Source organism: Anomalospiza imberbis, chromosome 4, assembly GCF_031753505.1.
Source record: "Anomalospiza imberbis isolate Cuckoo-Finch-1a 21T00152 chromosome 4, ASM3175350v1, whole genome shotgun sequence".
NCBI classification, from domain to species: Eukaryota; Metazoa; Chordata; class Aves; order Passeriformes; family Viduidae; genus Anomalospiza; species Anomalospiza imberbis.
In genome coordinates, this window is record NC_089684.1 from 5,241,187 (window position 1) to 5,267,080 (window position 25,894).

The 25,894-nt window shown below is 39.2% G+C and overlaps 1 protein-coding gene across 4 annotated transcripts; it reads right to left on the reverse strand.

The window, feature by feature from the left end:
* Positions 1 to 1,824: 1,824 nt before the first annotated feature.
* On the reverse strand, positions 1,825 to 25,868 carry FAM149A (family with sequence similarity 149 member A). Of its 4 annotated transcripts, none has more exons than XM_068186928.1 (14): positions 25,519 to 25,868; positions 13,297 to 13,407; positions 12,233 to 12,365; positions 10,476 to 10,618; positions 9,569 to 9,694; positions 9,238 to 9,414; positions 7,235 to 7,425; positions 6,326 to 6,480; positions 5,078 to 5,181; positions 4,642 to 4,860; positions 4,215 to 4,329; positions 3,400 to 3,540; positions 2,926 to 3,007; positions 1,825 to 2,102 (listed from the first exon to the last, which is right to left on the reverse strand). In XM_068186928.1, exons 1-14 carry the CDS (start codon positions 25,767 to 25,769, stop codon positions 2,029 to 2,031), a joined length of 2,022 nt encoding a protein of 673 aa, XP_068043029.1. In that variant the 5' UTR covers positions 25,770 to 25,868; the 3' UTR covers positions 1,825 to 2,028. The 4 variants fall into 4 exon arrangements, with proteins under 4 accessions (XP_068043029.1, XP_068043030.1, XP_068043033.1 ...); XM_068186929.1 differs by having other exon boundaries at positions 3,412 to 3,540; positions 25,519 to 25,866; XM_068186932.1 differs by lacking the exon at positions 25,519 to 25,868 and adding an exon at positions 15,554 to 15,644 and having other exon boundaries at positions 3,412 to 3,540.
* Positions 25,869 to 25,894: the final 26 nt, after the last annotated feature.

A 25,894-nucleotide genomic window follows, 5' to 3' on the forward strand; every position in this document is an offset into this window, starting at 1 on the left:
TTTCCCATGGCCTTGTCCTACAGAAATGTGTATGTGATTGTGTGGATGTATCAGCCATGCAGTGGGTGGGGAATTGGCTGCCCAGCCACACCTAGAGGGGGGTGGGAAATTTCTCCTTCTCACCCTGGCACAAGTGGAGTCGCCCAGGGAATGATACCGGGCCCAACAGTGCTTAGTATCTTCATCGGTGGTTTGGATTATGGGATCAAGTGTACCCAGATGAAGTTTGTCAGTGATACCAAACTGAGTGAGGCACTGGACACTTTGGAAGGGAGAGTTACCCTGCAGGAAGACCTGGACAGGCTGAAAAACTGGGCTAATAAGAACCTTATGAAGTTCAGTAAGGAAAAATATCCTTAGGTCCTGCACATGGAAAAGCATAAACCAGGAGAGCAGCACAGGCTGGGGATCTACCTGGCTAGAGAACAGCTCTATGGAAAGGGACCTGGGGGTGCTGGTGGGCAAGCAGCTCAGTGTGAGTGAACAGTTTGTTGCTGCAGCAAAGAAAGCCAATACAAGACTTGGCTGCATCAATGCCAGGAGAGATAAAGTAACTATGCCATTCTACTCAGTTCTGGTCAGGCCACACCTGAATATTGTGTTCAGTTTTTTCCCTGCTATGCAAGAAAGATGTGGACAGGGTAGAGAAGGTGCATTAAAGGACAACAAAGATGACCAAATTACTGGGTAGCCTGTCAAGTGAGGAAAGGCTGAGAAAACTGGGTTTGTCCAGCTTGGAGAAAATAAGCTTAGGCACATCTTATCAACATGTTCCTGTACTTAAAGGGTGTCTACTAAGAAGATGGCGATTCCCTTTTCATAAGAAGTCTTATGGAAAAGTGAGGAGTGGTACATGCAAATTATACCTGGGAAGATTCCAACTGGACACAAGAGGAAAACTTTTCACAATAAGAATAATCAGCCATTGGAATAATCTATCCATTATGTGGCAAGTGGAGGATTACCCAGCACTGGAGACTTAAGATTCAGCTGGACAGAGTGATGGGCCATCTCATCTAGACTGTGCTTTTGCCAGCAAAGATTGGACCAGATGATCCTTGAGCTCCCTTCCAACCTGGAACGAGTCTATAATGATTATCAGGATAACCAGCAATTTTCAGGTGCCCAAAAACTGACCAAAAGGGAGAAGTGTTAAAATACTTCTGGTAGACAGCAAACATCCCTCTTCCTCTCTCTTGCCACCTGAGTGCAATCCATTGCTGCTCTAGTAATTAGCAAATCTTTCTTTTTAAGCCACAGAAGCTTGTTGTTCTGCTCTTCTCTTCATTTGTGCAAGAAATCTCAAAAAGTGGGAATGGTCTTACAGATTTGTCAGCATGTGGTTCAATTGCTCAGCATCTATAAAGATTTGGCTTGGCAGGGAAAACATTACTTGCTGTAAACCAGTTTATCCCAGCAGCTCCCATAGTTACTGATGATTAGAACAGCAATAAATGCGATTTTGAAAGAATTAAAGGAAGAAGAAAAGGTTGGTACACATAATACTTTTAAGAGATAAAATATAATAATATAATAATAAGCAGACAGACTGAAACATGAAGAAATGTTAACATAGCAGTTAAAGACGAAGTACTGCAAACTTCTGTTTAAAAGTATAAATTTGATATATGACTAATATTTAGATAGACTAGAACATTTTTAAGGAAACAAAAATAAGTAGGGACAGCACTTTATGTTCTAAATGCATCTTATTTGATAGGTAGAAAAACAAATCCCTAGGAAAGGCATAAAAAGGAGGAATGCCTGAGAAGAAAGTGCAGCTGCAGTCTCTTGATGCTGCAAACAGAACAGATACCTCAACCATTTATTTCATTTTGCTATAATTTTTACTCTAAGCTCTTTTCAAATAATTTTAAAAGAAGGTAATGCAGGCATCCTGAGGATTGCAAGGCTCAGCAGACACCAGCATGTTGCACACCTTCTTTGTTACACAAGATACTAAGTAGCAAATGTAGTGCTTCAGTATTTCAATCAGTGCAGAGGGTTTCTGTTTCTTCCTAAAACAGGTTAAGAAGCAACCTGAAATCTCTTCTTTGAGGTTGGAGGATTTCTCTGAAAGGATCTGGAGTAATTCTGTGAACCTGGAAAATATAAAACATTGCTAATTGTTGTAGTTTCTCAAAGACACTCCAAGATTATATATGAGTTACTTGCACCAATGTGCTCAGATCAATATTTTCTAACCTGCCCTTATTCTTACATCACCTGTTATATAATTTTGTCAATTATATAATTATTTAAACTCAAGGAACTTCCAAATAAGTAAAGATTACTTATAAGAACTCAAATACACCAGGAACCAGCTAGTCAGCTTTATTGTAAAAATGAAACAAATGAGCTACGTAGGGCTGCTCTCTTTTTTTGGATTGTAAATTCAAGACAGAGCTGCAAATCAATACTGATTTTTTTAATGATAGCTTTATAATTTTGTTAAAAATGCACATTTTCAAATCTACTTTTTCTTCTCACAAAAAGTTTATTAATTTCAGACCTAAAATAAAATTTGTCATGAGCAGTTCACAAGCATGCAACTGTGTTACTACTCTAGCAGCTGCAAAAATATTTAGCCTGCACACTACATCCTCTTGCTATAGTTGTAAATATGTCAAAATACTAAAAAAAAAAAAAAAAAAGAAAATATGAGATGAGATGATGAGATAGAATCCTTTTCGTACCACATCATAACAAGAAAAAGAAGCTTCACAGGATTCCTACCCATAAGAGTTAGGACTCCCTCAGAACAAGTGAGAAGAAGCTTCAATCTAAACTCAAAAATCCTGCCAAGAAAACCTGTTCTTCTTTTATGCTGAGATGGCTCTCCCTAAGCACTATACTTTCTGACAGTATGATGGGTTAATAGGTTTTGTTGGCCTTTTACCTTTCAAGTCATTCTCCTTTGCCTACCTGTTATCAAAAATCCTTGACCGGTTCTTCTGTGGTTAGCAAAATCCACGGGAGTCAGTGACTTCTTCTGAGGTGTGTCTCTCTGTAAAAAGGAAATGTATACTCTTAGCTAGTGAGATACACTTATCTACAGAAAGGGTTTGATTATGGTTTTATGATCTAGTCTGACAGACTGGATCCTACCAAAGTGCAAAGCTCAAAACAGTGCTAAAACTGCACACTTCTAGCACACGCACCCCTTCAAAACCTGAAAAAAAATTCTTTCTCATACAACAGTCCCACACCTGTAGTAAGCACATCTACAACACACACCCTCCCCAAGACTTTTAGCATCCTCCTCTCTTCTCAGGGATTCCTCAGGTAGCGGTAATCCTTATACATCAGAAGTCAGGAGAGACTCAGAAATGAGACCTCCTGTAAACCAACAGGAGACGCGCAAGAAAACCTCTTCCCTTTTTCCATGTCTCCACTTACACTGTAACGTACCTTGAACGTATGAGTTGTGTTGGGTCTTGAAAATTGATCAACAGTAACAGTTCTTTCTCTGAGTGGCTGTTGCTCTGTCCTGCCAGCTACTGCACTTGACACTCTGCTATAAGCATATCGTTCTTGACGCTGAGAGAATTAAAAAGAGCATTAAGAGAATGGAGCAATTGAATAAGTTAATTTTTTTTTCTGTTGACATATAAAAGTTCACAAGAAGATAAGAAAAATATGTTTTCAATAACCAAAAGCATTAATTTGTTTGCCTGTTTTTTAAACAGATGCAAGACTGTTTCTGTGTTGGCATGTTGATATATCAACATGCTAATTTACTTTCATTCTGGTGATTTATTACTTCCCCAACCTTCAAAATTGGCCAATGTATGATCTGGCTTTTTTCAGTTGTTATCATTTTCTATTTCAGTCAGCATAGTTTTCTAATTCTTACAACCTAACATTAGTGAATAAAACACTGAAAAGAGCTATTTAAATCCAGATGCATAGAAGAGCAAGGTTACTATCTTGTTATCTTGTTGGTTGGTTCTTTTTAGCTTTTTTTTTTTAACAGGTTTTTCTGTTGTCAGACAAGTCTTTCCACTATAATTTGTCTATGACCTAAGGTTTTGAACTGCCTTCTCTTGCATTGTAATTGCAGCCCAATGTAACAGACATTAGCATGTTAAAACTATGTATTAAATACAAACCAACACAAGCTGTAAAATTACTCATTTCTACCAGTGACATAGAATAATTTAATTCTAAATAGCTTGAAGCTCTTCACCAGTAAAATAATGAACACAACTTACAGGGCTCTGTTGCATTCGAGGTACTGAAATGTGTTGTTCAACAGGCTCAGAGCTTATTGGTGGTAACTTGTTCCGGGTTGCAGGCACACGAGCAGAAGATAAACTGCTGCCAGCCCTACAGAATTTTAAGGGTTCCCCTTTTAGGAGTAGTCACATTACAGGCTTCTTCACTGAAGTAATATGAAATTATTAAGTAGTACATTTCTTTATAAAGCTCAGCTACAGAAAGTAACAGCACTTAATACAGCAATAAAGAAGTTAAACAAATGGCTTTCCTTAAAAAAATCATGGCTCTGCTTGCTTTCTTCTTCCCTCTGAATTCTACAATTAATAATAAATTGTGGGATAGTTCTCAAGTAATTTGCAAAATCCTTCAGTGATAAAATTTCAGTAAAGTTCTGAGAAAAGAATAAAATGAAAAACTCACAATTTTGTCCCTTTAAGGATTTCATCATTGTACATATTAGGAACTTCCGAGCAGGGTTGGTCAGAGGTGAGAGAAGGTAACCTTGGTACTTTCCTAGAAGATGCCAGCAGAGCCAGAGATGATGAGAGAACACTGTTATCAGAAATTCTCCCCAGCCTAGCATGTGCTGAATTCGGAGTGCTGGAGGCATTGTTATGTTGTTTGCCTTCTTGCTCGTTCCTAGGGAAAGAGAAAGAAAGAAGGAATTAGAATCAAGAAAAACAAGGGTTTAACAGTGGTTTAATTTCTACCTCTGCGAATTACTAGCATATCAGTGATCACAAGATCACACAAGATCACACAAGATCACTGCCTTTTTCATATTTTTTTTTTAATTGCAAGACATTTTTACATGATGTGAATTATGTCATATTTTTAAAATGTCAATGTCACCTACTGTGTTTTTTCTGCTGTGGCAGCATGTCTCTGCTGGAGCGGTTTTGCTTGAATTGTCATCACACCACTCAGATCACTACAGAAGTTGCTGGAGGAACGGTAAATCTATTAAAAGCAACAACTATGTGTTAACGTTTACTTTTTTAGAAGGAAGATCTCAAAAAGCACATAGTTAAGAGGTATTTTACTTGTTTTTTACAAAAGTTTATTTTAAGATGGTTCAGTACAATTCTCAGGAGTAGATGGGGCAACTATGCTTTTTTCTTTTGCTTATCTTCAACAGAATTTTATAAACACAACTTGTGTAATGTAGTTACTGAACTGCAACTTGATTTACAATACAGATTTCAGTTGAAGCCAGAGTTTGATTCTTCAAACTTTCCATTTTCCCTCAGTACAGGGGCATGATTTATCAAAGCATTTTACTTCTCCTGGCTGCTGGGACTGCTACAGAAGAAAGCACACCTATGGGGAGAACCAAGACTGCTGTGCTATCTTTCCTGGTTTTGCTTTAGCAAGCATGGAAAAAGAGGCAATGGAAGAAAATTAAGTCACTTGAATTCAGTAGTGAGAGACAGGGAAAAAAAAAAAAAAAAAAACAAAAAACAAACAGAAACAGTGGCTGAAAAAGGAAACAAATGTACAAAACATAAATCAAGAAATGAAGAAACAGAGGGAGGAAACAGCAAGCATGACAAAAGAGGACATTTTATCAATATAAGCATAAGCTTCTACAAAGACAGATAATGCCTAGTGCCAGTGTGCTTGTGGATGTACTGCAGAATCCTCTTCCACAAGAGGCAAAGAAAAAGTGAAGGAATGGGAGAGTCTGAAATTTGCAATGTTGTGAGAAAAGCACTTCAAGTTGCAACTTCACATCCTAGTTTGTCTTCTTAATTCTACCATGAAGAAATTTCTGGATCAGAATAAAACCAGAATTAGTTTTTAAGGACAGAATAGAATTTAACAAGACTTTGCCAATCAATGGCAGCAATACCTTAGTGATAAATTGTACCTTTAAGGACCACCAAAGAAAAACAAGTGACAAACAAAAAATGAACATTGAATTAAATCTTGTTTTAAATCATATGACTTCAAGTACCCCTAACTGGTATAAAGAAAAAAAAAAAAAGAGAAAATAAAGAAAAAGAGCCTTTTCAAGTTTTGATCAAGACTGTCCAAGGTTGGAAAAAAGGTGTCCAAGGAAGAAAAAAAGAACATTTGACAGGAAGGTTTGTTTTATTCTTACCTGTGATGAAACAGAATGAGCCCCAAAAGATACACTTTGTGCTTCAGAGCCTCTGGAAAGAGGAATGGTCCCAGTATCTGCTGTAATATGAATGACTGGCAAATGTGGCAGTTTTACTGTAACAGTTTTCAGTTTTTCCATCTGTTGGTCGCACTCTGCACAACAGCAAAAAAAGTAAATGGAATAAGAAAGAATGTTTACCAGCCATCATTTCTTGGGGTTCAAACAATATTACACAGTAAATAAGAGTTGCACATAACTTTATGTTTCCACACTATTTAAAAATCTAATATAAATTATGGGTTTTTGAAAGCATTTCCATTTGTCTATGCTTTCTCTGACACTGACATACAAGTTGGCCTATACAGGTAGATTTGGAGGGGGTTGTTTAAGAAAATAAAACTAAGATCTTGGAAATGCTGTCTAAAAATCCTCAGAGCTTTTCCTTTTTAAGTAGTAAAAAAACCCCAACCAGATATATGTGTGTGTGTGTATATATATATGGTTTTTTTGTATATATATATATATATGTATATATATAATTAAAAGCCTGTTGATACCAGCCTCGTCTGACAGCAGCTATACACTGCTTTTTTTGGGTATATGCTACCATCTTATTTCTATTATAAACCCAAATTCTTTTCCTTTCTAGTTTAAGTACTAGCTATATGACCTTCAAAAATATAAAAGGGCAAACCTATCATAATACTGCTAAATTATCCTCCCTAAACTATAATACAGAGAGATAAACAATCCACCTGTGCTGTCAAAAGAACTTTTAAATTACAGTAAAACCTGAAATCTTAACTAAAGTCTGGAATATTTGCTTAATTTAAGCGGATAGGGAAGGATGACTTTTCTGAACTAGATTCAACAAATACCATATTTTCAAATGAAAATATCAAATACCTGGGATACTAGTTTCCCAATTTTTTTTAATCAGTTCCTCCAATATTCCAATGACACTGCTCCAGATATGATCAAACACTTCCGAAGCCACAGCATCTTTGATACAGGCGTTGGGAGAAACAGGGGGAATGCCACGCTTACACCTCTTCTCAGAAAGACGCATTTTCTTTTGTTCCCAAATCTCATCCTCACTAATAAAGGAAACAAATTCAAAAGAATTCCAATGGGAATTGACTTTTCCCTCACCCCCTCCTTCAACAGAGAAACATCCATATGGAAAAAAGGAATTCCGCTGGAGATAACCAAAAAATTAAAACTCAAATTCACCTAAGGGAAGAGAACCTATTAAATACATATACTGATTTCTCTTTCATTTGCTTTCCATTGAAAAAATTTTAAATCCCATTAGGGCATTACAACAGAAAGATCTACAGGTCTAGGAAAAAGTTTTAAATGTGGCACATAGTCATTTGAGACGAAATCCTATGCTTTTTACAATAACATAGGCACCAACATCTGTTGTATTTGTCAAGAGGACTCTCACATGAAAATTTCTTTCTCAGCATGCCTTGTGTACCTGCATGCATCTCCAATTTCCCACCATTGATCAAAGATGAAACAACTTTAAAGGATTTCTGCAGTATGACAAGAATAGTAGAGCCCATAGCCTTACACATCCCTTCTTCCTATACACTACAGTAAGAATAGTTATGCTTTTTAATTTTTTTCTGTTTCTTCTGTTTCTAGGGAAACATGTTTTAGCTACATCTCCTAACTTGGTCTTCCAATACACCCTCTCAGGAAGAAAGGTTTAACTTTCTTTCTTTTTTTTTATAGCATTGTGGGTTTTTTTAAGGAATGGGGGGTTTTGGGTTTTTTTTGAGATCAAAAAGATGCTTCCAAATTCCTAGTGGTTTCTACTACCTCCCTTTCTCTTCTCTGACACTTCTTCGCTTCTTCCTCAAGCCACGCTGCATAATTCTTAACTGTATGTGAGATGTGGCTGATTGGTCCAACTCACAAAATGACCAAGTTATTCTCCTGTCAGGCTTTATAACAGCTAATGTTTTAGTTATGGAGAACAAGGTATTTCAGAACTGAAGGAAACAAGAAGCATATGAAGGAGACAAAAGAGAGAAACATACCTTCAGACAAGTCTCCCTCCCAAATTAAGTTTGCTTACTTATTAAAACAAAGAGAGAAAGCTACTGGGAGTATTCTTAAACCTAAACGCTTCCTAAAAAGGCAGCCATCCCAGCCTTCTCTTTCAAAAAGAGAACTCAAAGGGTCTCTGAAAGGTTCCTCAGGTTTTTAGAACAACCATGTCTTTGTTCTGAGTGTGCATAAGGCCTTAGCACATAAAGCTGTGCTTTGTGCCCAATGAGTCCTACCAAAGCTTTTCCCTTTTAGAGGCCTCTTAGAAAAAAGCACATGATGATCTTTCATCCACCCAGTAGCCTAGCTGCTGGAACATTCAGCTGGCTCGCAGGAAACCTAGGCTACACTTTCAAGAAGATGACTGAATGATATGTTGCTCACAAGAGTGCTCTAAATGCAGGCTGTAACCTGCAGCTTTCCTCACAAAGCTGTTATACTTTGCACAGAAAGAATTTAAGACTCATTAGGGCAGACAATGACAGCACAGTGTAATGACACTACACAACGTGATGCTCAAGGCACTCATTTGGGGAGAAAGGATGCCTTCATTCTACCCCATCTCAAAATTAAATTTTCATTTTATTGAATCTCCATGCATCAAATACCTCAAAATAACTAGTGGTTAAGACATTCCTCTGAAATGGGAGATGTGAGCTTTAAACCACTAGAAAGACAACATACCTAATCTTCCACATGCCCAGTGAGTGTTCTGACCACTGTGTTACTGAACACAGGGATAGAAGGAACTATATCTTACAGAAGAGAAACACCATTTAGGAACCCTGACCCCGTTCATTGATAATTTGTCACTACATTCTTCAAAAATACATATATCTGTTATTTACAGTTCCTTGTTGTCAAAGGCAAGATATTCCTCTATTTTTCCATCCTCATCGTAAATTTCTTCTTCCAGGAAGGAATACATGGCTGAGTCTGAAGCAGAAATCCTAGTAGAACTTGAATCCAATGATGTATGTATTGGAGATACTGTTGGCATCAGTTTAGAGCCTGAGATGCAGAGCCTGAAAAAATATCAAGGAAATCAGCATTAAGCATTCAAAGAAAGGAGAAAGAGCATATTTAATTATACTGACATGTTTCAGTAATACAGAAGTAATATTTGTACGTGTTTCTGAAGAGGGAAGACCAAAACAAAAACTTAAAACATTAACATACTCTTTTGTATGACCAGTACATCCAAGGAGGCCAGGCACACACTTAGTATCTACATGGGCATCATTTCTGCTCTGAAAATGCTGAAATCCTTCATCCTTTGGCACTAGGAGTTGCTTTCCTAGAACCCTGAATTAAAAGGAGAGAACAAGCAGTGTCCTAGATGGAAACCTTAGCCATATGCAAATATCCAGAATACAAGCACCTGCAAACAGTAGGCAATGCAAAAGCACAACAATCTGCTTTGAGGGGCCAGAGCTTTGTGTATTACCTTAATATTGCCTATTATTAAAGTCATTAAAGTTAAGCTGATTTACACAAGATGAGAACCTAGTTGAAAAATTTTAAGAGCAAATAGTAAAACTTGTTAGATTGTTCTAAAGCCAGACAAAAGTAAACAAACTTCCTTTCTTATGAAAAAACTCTGTAAGATACATTTAAAACTGGATGCAGAAGACAAATAACATCTGCTCTGACTCCACTTATCCAACTCCAGTATCCACCAATGTGAGTAAAAGTGCCGATCAAAACTGTTTACATGGAAAGTTAAGGCTACTGTTAAAGTTCAGAAAATGCACGAACTTCAACATGCATAATGTAGAGAGGAAGAGAGTAAAGGTGAGAGCAACTCTAATAAATATACACTAAATTATATAATAAAATAATTTCTGGACAACTTTACTTGCAACCATTTTATTAATCAAAATAAAGGGCATCAGTTGCTAAAGCACCACTGCCCAGATTTACTGAGCAGCTATGGCACAACCCAGTCCCAAAGATACAGATTTGAATGCACAAGTGTTGCTGATGCCCAAACCATAAGAGGGTACCCCAAAAATTCAAATTAGAATGGTAACTGATTAGAACTACTACTAGCAAGAATTTCCTTACCTTACCTTACCTTCCTTACCTTATATGAGGAAATTGTTCAACCCAATCTGCACATTCTGCCTTCAGGTTCTCTGTTTGGGAGGTCACTTTTCCTTCAAAGAGCATTTCATCAATCTCCAAAAATAACTGATGCACTTTCTGTGTGTTGGCTTTATCAAATTCCTATATATTATAAAGTTAATAGCTGTTAGCAAATATGCACGCATACTAAAATTTCCATGATATTTATAGAACAGAACAACATGCATCAACTTGACTGAGCATGTCAGAATGCATGTTCAGACTATATATTTTGGACACAATTTATATACCACAATGAAAAAAAAAAAAAAAACCAAAAAAAAAACCAACCAACAAAAAAATCCAAAATAAAAAGCCCAAAAAAAATTCCCAGATAGCTGGCTGGAACAAGTTGATTTAGCAAAAAGGAACTACAAGACTGTAATTCTTTGACATTAACATATAACATACAGCTGCCTAGAATTAGTCCATATCAAAAATAAAAAAAAGGAAAAAAAAAAAAAGGAAAAAAAGAAAAAAAAAGAAAAAAAAAGAAAAAAAAAAGAGAAAACCAGTCATAAGTTCTTTGGTTTGGACTCCCAGGTTGTTCCCTGTGCCAATGTGAAGCACACACACTGCATCTCTGGCACCCAGCCCTTTCAAGAAGTGCTCTTCTTCTTCTTTTCTAAGTACAACAGCTAAGAGGGTAAAGAGGGAGCACCTTATGCCTGTGTGACCTAATCTAGGGCTTAGGATACAGCTGTCAGTGTGAGAAATGCCCTTCCATACTTCACTGAACCTACAAATCAGTGCAACTGAAGACTAAGTTACCACAGAGGCAAATGAAAATAGTAGAGAAATGTCTGGTTTTATCCAGTGATATGGAGACAAGCACTTGGCTGAGGGTTCCTCAGCTGGGCACGGTTTGTAACGACATTTGGCACTTACATTAGATACTTTGATACACTAAAAAAACTGATACACTAAAAATGAGGCCCAAATCATGCTTGTTTACTTCCAGCTGAATGCCTCAAAGCACTTCAGGGTACAGGAGGAATCACACTGAAAAAGAATGAGACAATAACTCTCACACAGGTTACTGTAATATCCAGAGTCAGGCTTTCTCCTGAAGGGCTGGCAGCGACAGATGGGGTCAGTACCCTAAAGATTAGGGCATTATGCAAAAAGAATGGCATAACTACCACTACCAGCCACAGAAGCCTTTCTGAAATGAAACTGGCAGCAACTGCAACACTTTTGGATATATTTAACACTTCCAGCCTGCACCAGGTACACTTCAGAGGTCTGCCTTTGTAATAGTAGGACTTCTCTCTGCATCATTTACAAAAAATAACTGAGTTAATGTAAGAGCTTAATATTTACCAAAACTGGGAAATTTACATGCATGTTTATGAATGTACTTCATAACTGAAAACATTGAGAACAGTTCCATTTAGACATTGCCTGCAAAATGCGGTGTTTGAAAAGACATGTTTTATCATTCACTTGGACTCAGAAACCTAAGCCTATCTTCTTCAGTAAAACAGCTTTGTTTTCCCCAGACTTCATCATTTATCATTTTATTCCATTTTCCTTTGTTACACATTAGCTGCACCAATACCAACGTGCAACCAGAACTATTTTTTAAATATTCAATTAACACACTTATTCATGAGGCTATTATGGATGAGGCACTGCATGTCCAACATCAGTAAAAAATTAATATTTTCTAAAATATTTAGGGAAAGGGGTACTGTAAAAGTTTCTGTGACATACATCATCCCTCCAGGAGTAAACCGAACTTCTTTCAGTAGACAAACTAGTAGTGTAGCTGTTTATTCCAGACCAAGAATTATTCAACTCCGTGGGTGTTGTACAACCACTAGGTGAAAGCGATGAAAGTGTCTCACTGAAAAGAAGACAAATTAAAATGAAGAACACAATTATTTTCTGTTAAATAGAGCAACTAATCAAGTCATTGGTGCAAGCAGATATTTTAAAGTAGAGTGAATACATGCTCCTATTAGTACTATTTACTGCCTTAAAGGCAATTCCTTCAACGCTATTAAGTTTTTGCATGCATATACACCATTGCAACTGTATGGCACTCTAAAATATGCATATAAATGTGTGTATGTATTTGACTATAATTATATGCATGTATCTATATTTCCAGCTCGAACAATTATTTTGGTTTTTCCACATCAGCTAGTGATCACATGAAAAACAGATGAAAGACAATATAAGCTTTCTTTAACACTTTCACTTAGAAGCTACCACAAGAAAACTTTCGCAAAACTAAACACAAGACCTCTGCAGATGTTTCAAATAGCACTGAGTTACATGTCTCTATGCAGCATTTTTTATGTTGCTAAATCTGGTGCACTTTAAAATTTGAGCCACAGCAACTCAAGCCCCCAAAGTTCTAGCTGGTCCCTGCCAGCTACCACCCACCCCAGGATGCAGGGAAAGCAGTGGTAATTGGATGTGCAGGCAAATCCTAACCACTGTCATCTGGAATAAAATTTCTTGAAAGTTAACTAACCTGCAACGTTGGTGAGAATGATTTCAATTTAATCATGAAGTCTGATTTCCCTTACAGACCTAATCAGTACCCTCTGCTATGATGTTAAAATACTTAAATCCATATCACAAACCAGGAATAAAGTTCAAACCCTTTAAACAGAAAGTTAGGTCAATTTGTATCCTGCATTATATTGTGCAATTGTTATTATCCATGAGAATTACTGGAAGAATGATTAGTGAAAATTAACTCCAATCTGGAAATATCTAAGTCAGAAGTGAGTTAATTAAGTATTATTTCAGAAGTACATGTTTACCAGGTATAACTGTCAATGGCTTCTTGAACATTTCTTGCAAATACTGATGGAAGAGATACTCCACTTTTTCCAGAGAGACACGGATTTGGAGAACCTCTGGAAAGTCCCTTCCTATAAACACAGAAACATAACATTCCATAATTTTAAATAAAGTTAATTCACATCTCCACTGGGAGGGGGGGTGAGGAGGGCAGGGGAAAGGAGAAGGGGAGGAAGACAACTACTCTGTTGAATTTTTCAATTTTTCAGTCCTATCCATCAATACAAACATTTGCTTAAAACAGACTGTTTTGCTTTAAAATAGTTTTTATTTGCCTTACTTACAAAGTTATGTTTAAAAAACATGTACTTTTACTTTGAGACTTGCTTTACTCCACTGGCATCCTCCTTGGATTTTGCACTTCAAAACTTGCAAGAAGTACATACAAAAGAAGCAGCACCTCAATATTGCAACAACAGACCAAAGGCACAAACCAGTAATTGCCCATACAGCAGTTTAATGAAGGAATGTTTTTCCTTTGTTTGGGAGGGTAGGGCTTTTTGTTGGGTTTTCTTTTTGTTTGTTTTCTTAGATTGAAACTGTTTATAATTACACAACTGTTCATAATTACATATTATATTTGATGCATGAAGTTGGGTCATTAATATGCTAAACCCACCTCTTCAGAACATACACAGATGTGTGAAAGTGTTCCTTGGAAACACTTACAACAACTGATTGCTTCACCTATTTTCATGCCATAGAAGCCTCACAGTGGCATGACTGCATCGAAGTAGATTTGTGAATGAGTAACTATAAGAAAACAGCTCACAGTTCCAAGAATTTTCTTCATTTCTTTAGACAAGAACTGCAGATTGGCCCTGCAACAGTTAGGATTGCTTTGTCTTCCTTCTATCCTTTCCGATATTTATCTTTCCATTACACATATTACAAGGAATCAAAAATCCTCGTCAAAATCTAACTCCCCACTCAAACGGACTACATCACACATCCTACTGCTATGTCTTGGTTAAGAAAACAGCAAAACCTACCATAAGTTTGAACTTCTTATCATGGAAGGGCTTAAATTAAAAATTCTTCAAGGCTGGTAAAACAGCAGTGGAAAGCATTTCCATGTGTTTGCACTCCATATCCAATCTCTTCCCTATGCCTCTGCTTTTGGTCAGTAAGCACCAGGAGGCTCTATGAATATTCATAAAGTCCAATCCCATGACTTGAGTCTCATTTTGTCCTAACACCAAGATCTATCTCCCAAGAAGTAACAGTGAAGTAACTCACAGTCCATCTTCTACATGGAATGCTATTTCCTTCTGTTCCCATACATCCCCCTCTGTCTAACATTTGCCGTATTATTTATTGCTCAGGCAGCCAGCCTTACAAGGTCTTTCAATTTATTTTTTTTTTAATAGCTGACCCTTGTTCTTAGTATTTTTCCACAACTTTATACATCACCAAGGTTTAACACTTCACCGCTCTTTACCTGCTCAAACTACCCAGGTCGGATTCCCAGGAAACGCCACTGGAGGAAGAAACCACTTTCTGTTACCTTCTGCTTACTAATATCCAAGCCAAACCTCCCCTGGCACAACTTCAGGCTGTGTCCTCTTGTCTTGACATGAGGTGGAGCAAAGTAGTGTTTCTGCCACATTTTTCCACTGCATGTTGTTGTACTACGTCTCCCGACTCCTTGGCTCACATGCCATTAGATGTGCCAGGAAATTATTGCAATAAAATAAAACGATAGGAAAAACCCCTCCCAGCACATCTATAGCATCACTTCCCCTGCGCTAGCAAGCGAACACCAGAAGCTGGAGCAGCTCCCGGCTGCTCAGCGAAAGCTCCGCAGCGACGGGCATTACATGGGGGCAATACAGCGGCAGCGCTCCCGCCGCCCCGGCAGGACGGCAGGCGGGCCGCGGGCACCGGCCCCGGGGCCACACTCAGCCCAGGACGAGCAGCCCCCGGCCCCGGGGCCGCACTCACCCCAGGACGAGCAGCCCCCGGCCCCTCCGCCACACTCAGCCCAGGACGAGCAGCCCCCGGCCCCGGGGCCACACTCAGCCCAGGACGAGCAGCCCCCGGCCCCGGGGCCACACTCAGCCCAGGACGAGCAGCCCCCGGCCCCGGGGCCACACTCAGCCCAGGACGAGCAGCCCCCGGCCCCGCCGCCACACTCACCCCAGGACGAGCAGCCCCCGGCCCCTCCGCCACACTCACCCCAGGACGAGCAGCCCCCGGCCCCTCCGCCACACTCACCCCAGGACGAGCAGCCCCCGGCCGCCGCCGCCCGGCGGGCCGGCGCCCCGCGCCCCGCGCATGGGGGCGCCCCTCGCAGCGCCCCGGCGGCGGCGGCAGCGCCGCTCCGCCCGCAGCGCCCGCTGCCAGCGCCCGCACCGCCCGCGGGCTCCCCGCGCCGCGCCGCGCCACGCCCCGCGGCAAGGCCTCGCACCCCCCCGGGCCTCCCCACGAAAAGCTAAAGCCTCAGCCTGGGCGGGAGCGCTGCAATCTCCCCATCTCTCGCCTCGCAACACGCAGCCAAAGAACGCCGAGCTTGGTCTTTCTGACCAGAGGAGGTTTCCCTCGCCTTCGTAGATGAACAAGGGTTATGCGATGCTAGCCAACTACTTAAAGATTTTCCCTTGTAAATTGAGTTCTCCTCCGAACTGCCCCTGTGCACCGATCTTCTTCAGCACGGGTGCCAGGGCAGAGCATAGACTGCCAGCTGCAGACTTACACTAGCTCCAGTAATCCACTAGCTCCATTCATCTCTAGCTCCAGGACATAAAATCTCTGGCGTCTGTATATTTTGCAGAAAGTGTCTCTTAAAGTAGGAAGCAGATCTGCTTATAAGCAAGAAGAAAATACAAGAAAGAAAAAATAAAATAAAGGCAGTATTAAATATGCTGAAAATTAAGATTGAAAAAGCAAGGCAAATGAAGCCTCACCTTACAGGAAAACAAACAGCAGCATTTAAATGGCATTTGAAGTTTCATAACCAAACAAAATATTACTCACTAAGATAGGCGTATAGAAAATGCCTAGCATTTGTTCTCTGATGATAAAATACTTTCTTTTAGCCCGTCCAGTAATGAAAGTTCCGCATTCTTCAAAGCTCCATTCTTCCGTGTCAGTAAATCATTAAGAAACTGCGTGTGTAATAACAACTTTCCTTGTCCTTAGCAATCATTCTTCTATAGGAGCAGGTTTGTCCAACATTTCGGACACACGCACACACATGAAAATAGAGTCCTTTGTCAAGAAAATCTTATCCAAGCAGATGAAATCTAGAATAGCAAATTATGTCCTTGTTAAGAAAATGCAATTTTAACCTTCCACCTTCTCCTACATTTCCACAGTGTAGAGACCAAAAGCAAGAGTTAAATTTTGTGCAACTGTTTTGGAAGGCTTTTTTGTCATTGCAGCAACAAGATTCAGCCATTGGTCACCCCCACACCTTACCACCACAAAACCCCACAATATCATTTGCACTTCTCTAAACCAAGCCCCTTCTTCCTTTCCAACCAACACAATGAAAATTAAATGGATAAATAATTGTGAAGGAGGATATTATTAGTACTAATACTATTTCCATCACTCTAATTTGGAACTGGAGGCAACTAACAAAGGACATGCCAAAAGGCATTCAACCAGACGAGTTTTGAAAAGTCAGTTAACAGAGAAAAATGCTAACTTTATTATCTGTCACACGTGCTATGAGACCTCTTTAACAGATGATTCAAAGTCTGTTTTGTAGCCACAGCCCCCATAGAAAATATTTATTATGCATTGCTCCCTTGCCAGCAATGTATACTATCTTAATTTCTAATTAAGCTGCTGCCTTGTTGTCTGAAATAATTAATTTTCTTAGATTTCACATAGTTACATGTTCTTTACTATTTTGGAAGCATGATTTGTTACAAACATAAACCTACTGACCACATCATGCTCTCATAACAAGACATGCTTTATCTTTTAACCTACCATTTACAGCTGGGGCAGTTAAACCTGGAGAGAAAGAAGGCTCGGGGGGACCTTATCACTTTCTACAACTACCTAAAAGGAGTTTGCAGCCAGGTAGGGGTTGTTCTCTCCTCCCAAGCAGCAAGAGGCAGGATGAGCAGAAGTAGCCTCAAGTTGTGCCAGAGGAGGTTTAAATTGGATATGATTGGAAAAATATTCTTCACTGACAGGGTGGCCAAGATTTTAATAGGCTGCCCAGGAAAGTGGTGGACTCACCAGCCCTGGAGCGTAGGTGGGCACATGGGGACATGGTTTAACGGTGAACACATCAGTGCTGGGTTCATGGTTGGACTTAATGTTTAGAGGTCTTTTCCAACCTTAATGATTCTCTTTATTCATTTCACTCATATTCTCACTTTCTGCTTGTTTATCTATCCCACACTTGGTTCGTAAAACCAAGAGATTATTATTTGTATGCCAGATTTCTATAAAACTTTGATGTGAGAGTATAAAAGAAATTAAACTATAAACTCTCTATAGCATAAATGTGGAAATACATCTGTTGGAAAAAAACAGATTTTGAAATCACACCAATCTTTCTTAAACTGGTCTGGGACAATTACCATGGAAGTCTATTTCTTATTCTTCTTTGAAGTGATATAGCAAACAGAAACTGTAACTCCACAAATCCGGCTTGCTCAAATTCCTCTGTAAAGGGTCACTCTCAACACAGTACCCACCTGTCAGGGGCATTTTCTTGGAAGTGAATAGACACTCCTGGTCAGTATCTTGTTCACTGAGCAGAATGTACAAACTTTGTTGCAAACAACACTGAAAATCTGTCAATGCACAAAATGGTGCTTCCACACGTTCACCAGCTAATGCTGCTCCATCTTTGGAGCAAGCAAGAAACAGACATGACATGACTACTTTTCCACATCGATAATGTACAACATTCCAGGCACGCATCACAGTATTGTAGTTGAATATTTATATCACAGAAAATACTAAATTCATAAGAAATACACACATCCTTTTCCTTCTAGATCAGACAGTCATCTGACCAATTTGGTTGCAGTCAGCCATGGTAAGCTCACCCTGTATTGCTTGACAAAACACATCTTTTTCAGCATTGAGAGGATCTTTAGGAAAAGCACTGTCACTCTCTTGCAACAACTTCAGTCACCACAAACTGCCAGGTATAGCAGACAGTATTGAATGTCATCGGCAGTCCCCAGAGAAGGTCATACTATCTGAAGACTGCTGTAACAACTGTGTCAGGGCTGAGCATTCTTACACTTGGTTAATACAGTAGCACCAAATTCTTCCTTCAGTAGTCTGGACCTTTTATGAGACATATCCAGTGACTTTTATAGCTCATGAAAGCAGTCAATTGGGCTCAGCATTTAATCACTTATTGCAGCAATACAAAGAAAATCCAGGCATATGACAACAATGCCTGTCCCTGCTTACAATCCCTGTGCCTCAGCTTTCTCAAAATCAGACTCCTTATGGCATATCTTGAAAAAAAATCCTAGGAATAGTTTAGCTGACATAACTCCAGTTGGTGCATGTAAATGAAACAGAATTACAAGAAATTTAATAGAACATTCACCTAGCCTTCTGCAGAAAATTATTTTAAGGCAGCTATAATATGTTTGTCTTGTTTGTTTAGAAATGACATAGCTTATTAAGGAGAAGGAAAAAAGAAAACCTACCTTGAAAGGTAATGTAGTAAATTATGACCTTCTTAGCTTTTAGCAACACTACTTTATCATTACTGTTACTGAACATGCCAGAGGCTTGACAGCTAGCAAAAATACACTCCAAAAATTATAGCACGTCTCCATTTGAGAGTGTCACGCCAGGCTTGGAGATCATTTTCATTTTGTTCTTGTCTTTATTAATGAGCACTGCCAGAAGTGCTTTAGTATTTTCAGTCATCTGGTTTTGGTCAATGAATGAAGTACTGACTATATATAAAGCATCATTATCAGAGTTTTTCCACTGATAGTGTTTAATCATACCACCTGATTGGCCCTTTCCTTTTAGAAAAATGTCACTCACTGTTTTTGAAGCTATGCATGGGTTACTGATGCTTTAATGATTCAACTGCTTTGGGAGCATTCGTACAGTTGAACTCCTAATGAATTTTTCAGGTGACTATCTTTTTGATCAGAACAAACTACCATAATTTGCTACAATGCCAATTTTCTTCATATGTTGTTAAAATTCTATTTGTAAATAAACATAAAAGCCTCTCTTGGTTCAAAAAGTAGGTAGCATTGGAATGAAAGCATGAAGGTTTCTCTGTGCTTGCCTGCATCACCATCCACAGTTTGTCAGTCCTCTGTGGCTACCTCCTGCACAGAATGCTCACTAGGTGCATACAAAATCACCTCTTCTACCCAAGACCTCCTTCCCCTTAGGGTCAAGGTTTTCACTTGTTATTTCATCTGGAGTGAAGAAAAACAATAAAGAAGCAAATGTAATTATTTTCTTAAATCACTGATAACACTAAAAGCAGGCCATCATTTTTAATACAATCTTAATCTGTGTGCATCTCAGGCAGCTATTTGTAGTACATACACTTAAGTGCAGTGCCTCCTATTAGACATTTTCATATTGAATTCCGAAACAGATGTAAAGCTTTTCCAGCCATGATCTGTGTTGAGTTCTGTTCCTATCTTTATAAAACTAAGAATAAACTGCTCCAATTTTTAAGACAGGCTTATTTGTATATAGTAATTTTATTCTTCTGCAAATTTTAAAGGCTTTGTAACTTTGAAATGCATTCAAGATGGCATGAGCTTGCAAGGTATTATATATATAATTTTAAATCTATTTGTAATTTTGATTCTGTATAAAAAGGTAACTGCTAGTATAATTCTTGGTTATAGGAAATACAAGCAATTTCTGAGTGCAAGATACTACAGAAGTAAATCTGACTTTTTAATATAAATTATGAATCAACACTGAGAAAAATACTATCATCTTAATTAACTGCAATAATATAGAATGCTAATTAGTGTCTTAGAGAAGGTGTTTTATTTCTTTGGACCTGATAGAAGGCATTTACTGCTGCAGGATCAAGTGTCTGAAGAGACAGGGACAGAATAGTAGCCTAACAAAACACTTGGAATTGATCCACAAGACTCTCCCCGTGTATTTTTTTTAAGTAAATTTGGAAATCCAGTAATTTTTTTTTTTTTTTAAATCAGACTTCTTTCAGCAGCATAACAGATTGGACCATGTTTTCCCTTCTATTCCTTGATCTCTGAAGAAAATTGCACATATATAATGAATCACTGAGAACAGGTGCAAAATTTATCCTCTTAGAATTAAAAAAAAAAAAAATCTGAAATGTGACAATTCTATAGCACAGAGTGAAGCAATGTAATTGTGGGGAGACCTTAGTCTGCACATGCTCAGGCATACTAAATACTTTTCTCCTTCCTCTGTAATCACAAACACCCCTGGCTTGAGATATCAAGATGTGTTGTCATATTGCTAAAACATTATGCAGCCAAAGAGATTTGAGGACCTGAAAGTTTTCCTCTATTCTTGCTATAGTGTGACTTACATGGTGGTGTACTAGAAGAAAGGCACTACTAAAAAACAAAGTAACAATCCTTTATTCATTCCACAACCACAACTTCTTTCCTAAAAACTACAGAGGGAGAGAGAGAGAGAGAGAGAGAGAGATATGGAGCAATAAAATGCAAATCAGAATGCAAATCAGAAATAAGCAATTGCACAATGCCACTGCCCACCACCTGTGTGGAATATCCCTTTGGCCAGTTCAGGTCAGCTGTCCTGGCCATGCTCCCCCATAGCTTTTTGTGCACTTCATCAGTGGCAGAGCCTGGGACACTGAAAAGTCCTTGACCTGGGGTAAGCACTGCTTGGCAACAACCAAACATCAGTGTGTTATCAGCATCATTCTCATACTGAATTAAAAACACAGCATCTACTCAGGAGACAGAAGTCATCAGAGCAAGAATGTAAAAACTATCACATGCCAACTTGTGAACATTATGAACATATGTTTTCGAATGAAGGACTCAAAACAGCACAGAAATCTCCACACTGTTATCCATATGATGTACACACATGCACAAGTACACATTCACACCACATCAAAACTTTTCCAACAAGACAGTAGCAACAGTGAAAAAAGACTGACTAATTCAGTCCCAAGTATTTTGTAAGACAAGAAATCTCTAATTCCTTTAGTATTTGACAAAACTGACAGGAATAATCTCACCACTGAAAAGACTACAAATTTTCACGAAAATACTGCAGTATCCAAGAATCTTCTTCCTTACCAAAAATATTGATGAAGAATAAAAAATGCCTATTATGGGCCCAAACTTTTACTAAAAGTGTGACCCCCATGAACAATGTACGCTGAACTCTACATTAATTAACAATTAAAAAGAAATAGTCCACTAACTCACAACATTTTAGAGGAGTCCATGACAGTTAAGAGTAACAACAAAGACTGAGGGTCCTTCCTCTTCTTTTCATGGTTGACTTAATAATCCTGTTTATTGAGCCCTGGATCAGAAACAAAATGCCTGGTTGTAAACATATCATCTTAGTTTCCAACAAACAAGTCCTCTCCATCTAAGAAAAACTAAAGGACTTAGAGCTAACATGAGATTCTTTGCGTTTAAGGGCTTTGTGGTTGCTTTTTTTTTTTTTTACATTTATTCTCTAGTGGATTAGCTTGTACTGCATCTAGCCCTTGGAGCCCCAGCAAAAGAAGGATGTAAACCCCTTGGAGAGATCCCAGAGGAAGGCCATGAAGATGGTCAGAGATCCAGAACACCTCTCCTGCGAGGACAGGCTGAGAGTGCAGGGATTGTTCAGCCTGGAGAAGAAAAGGGGAGACCTTAGAGAAGGCTTCTATTACCTAAAGGGGACCTGCAGGACAGCTGGAGAGGGACTTTTTACAAAGACATGTAGTGGTAGAACAAGGGAGAAAGGCTTTAAATTGAAAGAGGGCGAGTTTAGATTAGATACCAGGAAGAAATTCTTTACTGTGAAGGTGATGAGGCACTGGAGCAGGTTGCCCAGACAAGCTGTGGATGACCCATCCCTGGAAGTGTTCAAGACCAGAGTGGACAGGGCTTTGAGCAATGTGGTCTAGTAGAAGATGTCCCTGCCCATGGCAGGGGGATTGGGACTTTAAAAATTATCTTTAAAGTCCCTTGCAACCCAAACCATTATTGGAAGTCCATATCATTTTCCAAAAACTGAGGTTTATATACAATATTACTAAATGTTAGGAATTATTTTTAGTAGCATCCATCTAGAGAGTGTAGATGAATGTGTAGGACCACGTGAAATTAAAATTTGCTTCTGAGTTCTTGTACATTTAATTTCAATGAAAAAATAGACCATGGCAAACCACCGCATTACTGTATTTACTCTTTTAGATCAGTACAATAAGGGAAGTGACCAGCTTAGTAACACTACAATGCCCTATCTAGGTCAGTACACATTACAGTGTGAAAGGGATTTATTGCTTTTAGTGGGTAAAACAGAAGACAGGAAATCAGAGTTCCCACTCTCTTCTGCAGCTCATCAGGTTACTTATATCCACATTCTCAAAATTAATAATTTCGAAACCCAAATCTTGAGCCTCGAGAAATAAAAGCTGACAAAAGATAATGATATTTGTACATCACAGATAAAGCTACACTTCTCATATCAAGTTCACAAGCATTTTTTTCCATGTGTCAGAAGCACTCTGAAAATAGGAAGCATCAAAGTTAGTTTCTACAAAGTATTACTCACCTCTAAACAATATAATTTAAGCTTTGCCCAATTTAGACTAGGCCGGGGTTGTTATCTCGCCTACCTATCGCAACATGTTAGGATAGCAATAATAATAATGTTTCTTTAAAAAAGAATCTATGTATCTTGGAACATTACATTTGTTGTAAGTGTAGCATAAAGCATCTTCATATTCTCTGAAGAAGTCATGGTCTTTTACAGCAGAATATATTTTCTTTCAAATAAGAGTAAAAAACTATGATATTTTTTCTCCATTATGAAGAAAAATATTTATTCATTATAAATCCTCCTTCAGTTTGGTTAAAAGAACATTAAATTGCTATGTAAGTAAATAGTAAACGTTAAATCTCATAAAGTACTGCCATAGTTTAGCCCTATACACTATTAGGACAAGTAGTTGCTAGCTGTGGAAATCAGAAAATTTAGCATGTCTGAGAAAGATAGTAAGAAATCAGTCCCGGATTTTCACTATTTTGCACTATGCACTGTCATTGCTATCAGCTCATCCATACTTAAGAAAAAAATACTAAGACATAAATACTAAGACATGGATCCTTTCCTTTATTAACCAATTACTCATCATAGATTGCTATCAATGAAAACACACTGGCCATCGATGTCTTCTAAATCATTTTAAACAGCAATAAAACTTGTAAGGAAGGAACTTACTTTATGTAAGCAAAAGCTTCCTGTGTATAACTATCAATAATATATTATTATATTCTGCAACTCACAAATTCTAATCTCAACTCTAAGCAAGGAATACTAAGGTTTTCAATATTTAATTAAGATGCTTCTTCTAAAAGCTTAAGTGAAAACACCTAATTAAAAAAATGCTAATGTGGAGGTATAGACTTTCCTTGTCAAAGTGATGTATCTTTTTCCTTCTACCTTTCTGGTTTGGTTTTGGTTTTTTGAAGACAGACAATACCTTATCAGTATAACCTTTACTGCTATTAATAAAATATTTGAAATGCCACCATGCATACAAAGGCATAAGTTAGGGGATAATTAGGTGATATCAATTAGACGTGGTTCAATAGCAAGTCAAAATGAGTATTTTGCTGGACGTAATCAGTTTTAAAATAATAGGGTTTATTCTTCATCCCAACAAAATCAGTTTGTTTTAAGAGTGGATTCCATTATTCAATTTTTTTAATTATAAAAGTCGTAGACATTTTACTTGGCTTTATTTTTGCTGTTAAAAAAAGAAGTAGCTAAGGGGAAATTACACGGACATAACACTGATTTGTTCTGGCATTGTTTATATAAAGCACCAAATATCTTATAAACAGAGCTCTGTTACTACACATAAAACCAGATTAACCTCCCTATTCATAAAAGGCTACTATTTTACACAAATACAGTAAATGTTTAAGCCTGAAAGAGCTTACAGTATATTCTGAAACAAAATAAAAAGCTCTAGATTGGGGAAATAAAAAAAGTATGTCAGGGAGGATTTGTGTTCCTACTTTAAATATTATGCTACATGGAAACTGAACTCAGAGCTTCCAAAATCCATCAGAAGATTTAAGTGTACTAAAAGAGATTCCAGTCCTTTAGAGTTAAAAACTTAAATATACATTCATTCCTATCAACACCTAACAAAACGTTACTGTTCTTCTGATTGTCAGTTGTAAAGATTAGCACAGTTTAGTAGTACAGAAGCAGCAACTATAGATGTCCATAAAATATATACAGTAGCTTTCCCTTTTTTTGTAATAGTATGGAAAATTCCACCAATACAGTAATGCAACTGTTGCTCACTTTTATAAACTCTTCTGTTTTAAATGCACTAAGAAACCACTACATTATACCTCTGCTATAGCAAAATATCACCAAAGGGAAGCACACATATTTAACAGGCTTCTGTTACATGCAGCAAACCCCAAACGTTTTAAGGTGAGACTTGAAAATTAAACACAGAAGCATCCAAACCAAGTTGCACACCTGCTGTTGACACTTTAGAACCTCACTAGGCAGTGACTGAAATGTCTGCTTTGATGCGCAGTAGCAACTTCGGGACAGAACTTGGTACAACTCACACACCTACGTGAGGGACCTTTACGATACCTACTCAAGCTCACCATCCCCTGCGCGCCCTCTGGACCTCAGCTTCTCTCCCTGCGCATCCCGAGGTGGGGACGGGACAATTTTCCTCCGGCCGTGCGGGGCCGGGCTCTGACTCCCGTCCCCTTCCCCGCGGAACAGCGAGCGTCTTCCAGCTCTGCGTTCCTTACGGCGCCGCACACAGTCCGGGCGAGCCATCGCTCCTGCCCGTGAAGATGTGATTCCCTGCCTCTGGCATACTGCCGGGGGAAGGCAAACCCTGCCCACTGAGATGTTCGGTACTTCTCAGGACACCCAGAGGCAGAAAAAGCCAGGTGGAAGGAAACTGCAGGAGTGAGGGGCGCACAGCTCCCCCGTGCCCCCAGGTTTGCGGGGCGCTCACTCACGTGGGAAGCCGCGGGCTGCCGGCCGCCTCATCGCCCTCGGCCGCCGCCTCCTCCCCGATGTCGGGCAGGGTGATGAGCAGCCCCTTGGCCGCCGCCCGCCGCCCGGGCTCCTTGTCCGTCTCGCTGGGCGCGGGGCACGGGGCGCGGCCTCCCCTGCCCGCGGCGCCGGACGGGGGTCGCGGGCTGGGGGCCGGCGGGGAGCGGCGCAGCCTGGAAAGAAGGGCGCCCGCCCCCAGGGCCGCCACCTTCATGGCAGGCTGTGACGGGAGCCCCTTCAGCGGCGCCGCAAGCCCTGTCGAGGGAGCGGCAGCCTCCGGCGGGAGCTGCCCGCTGCCTGCGGCCCGGCAGGCGTTGCTAAGCGAAACAAACCACGCCG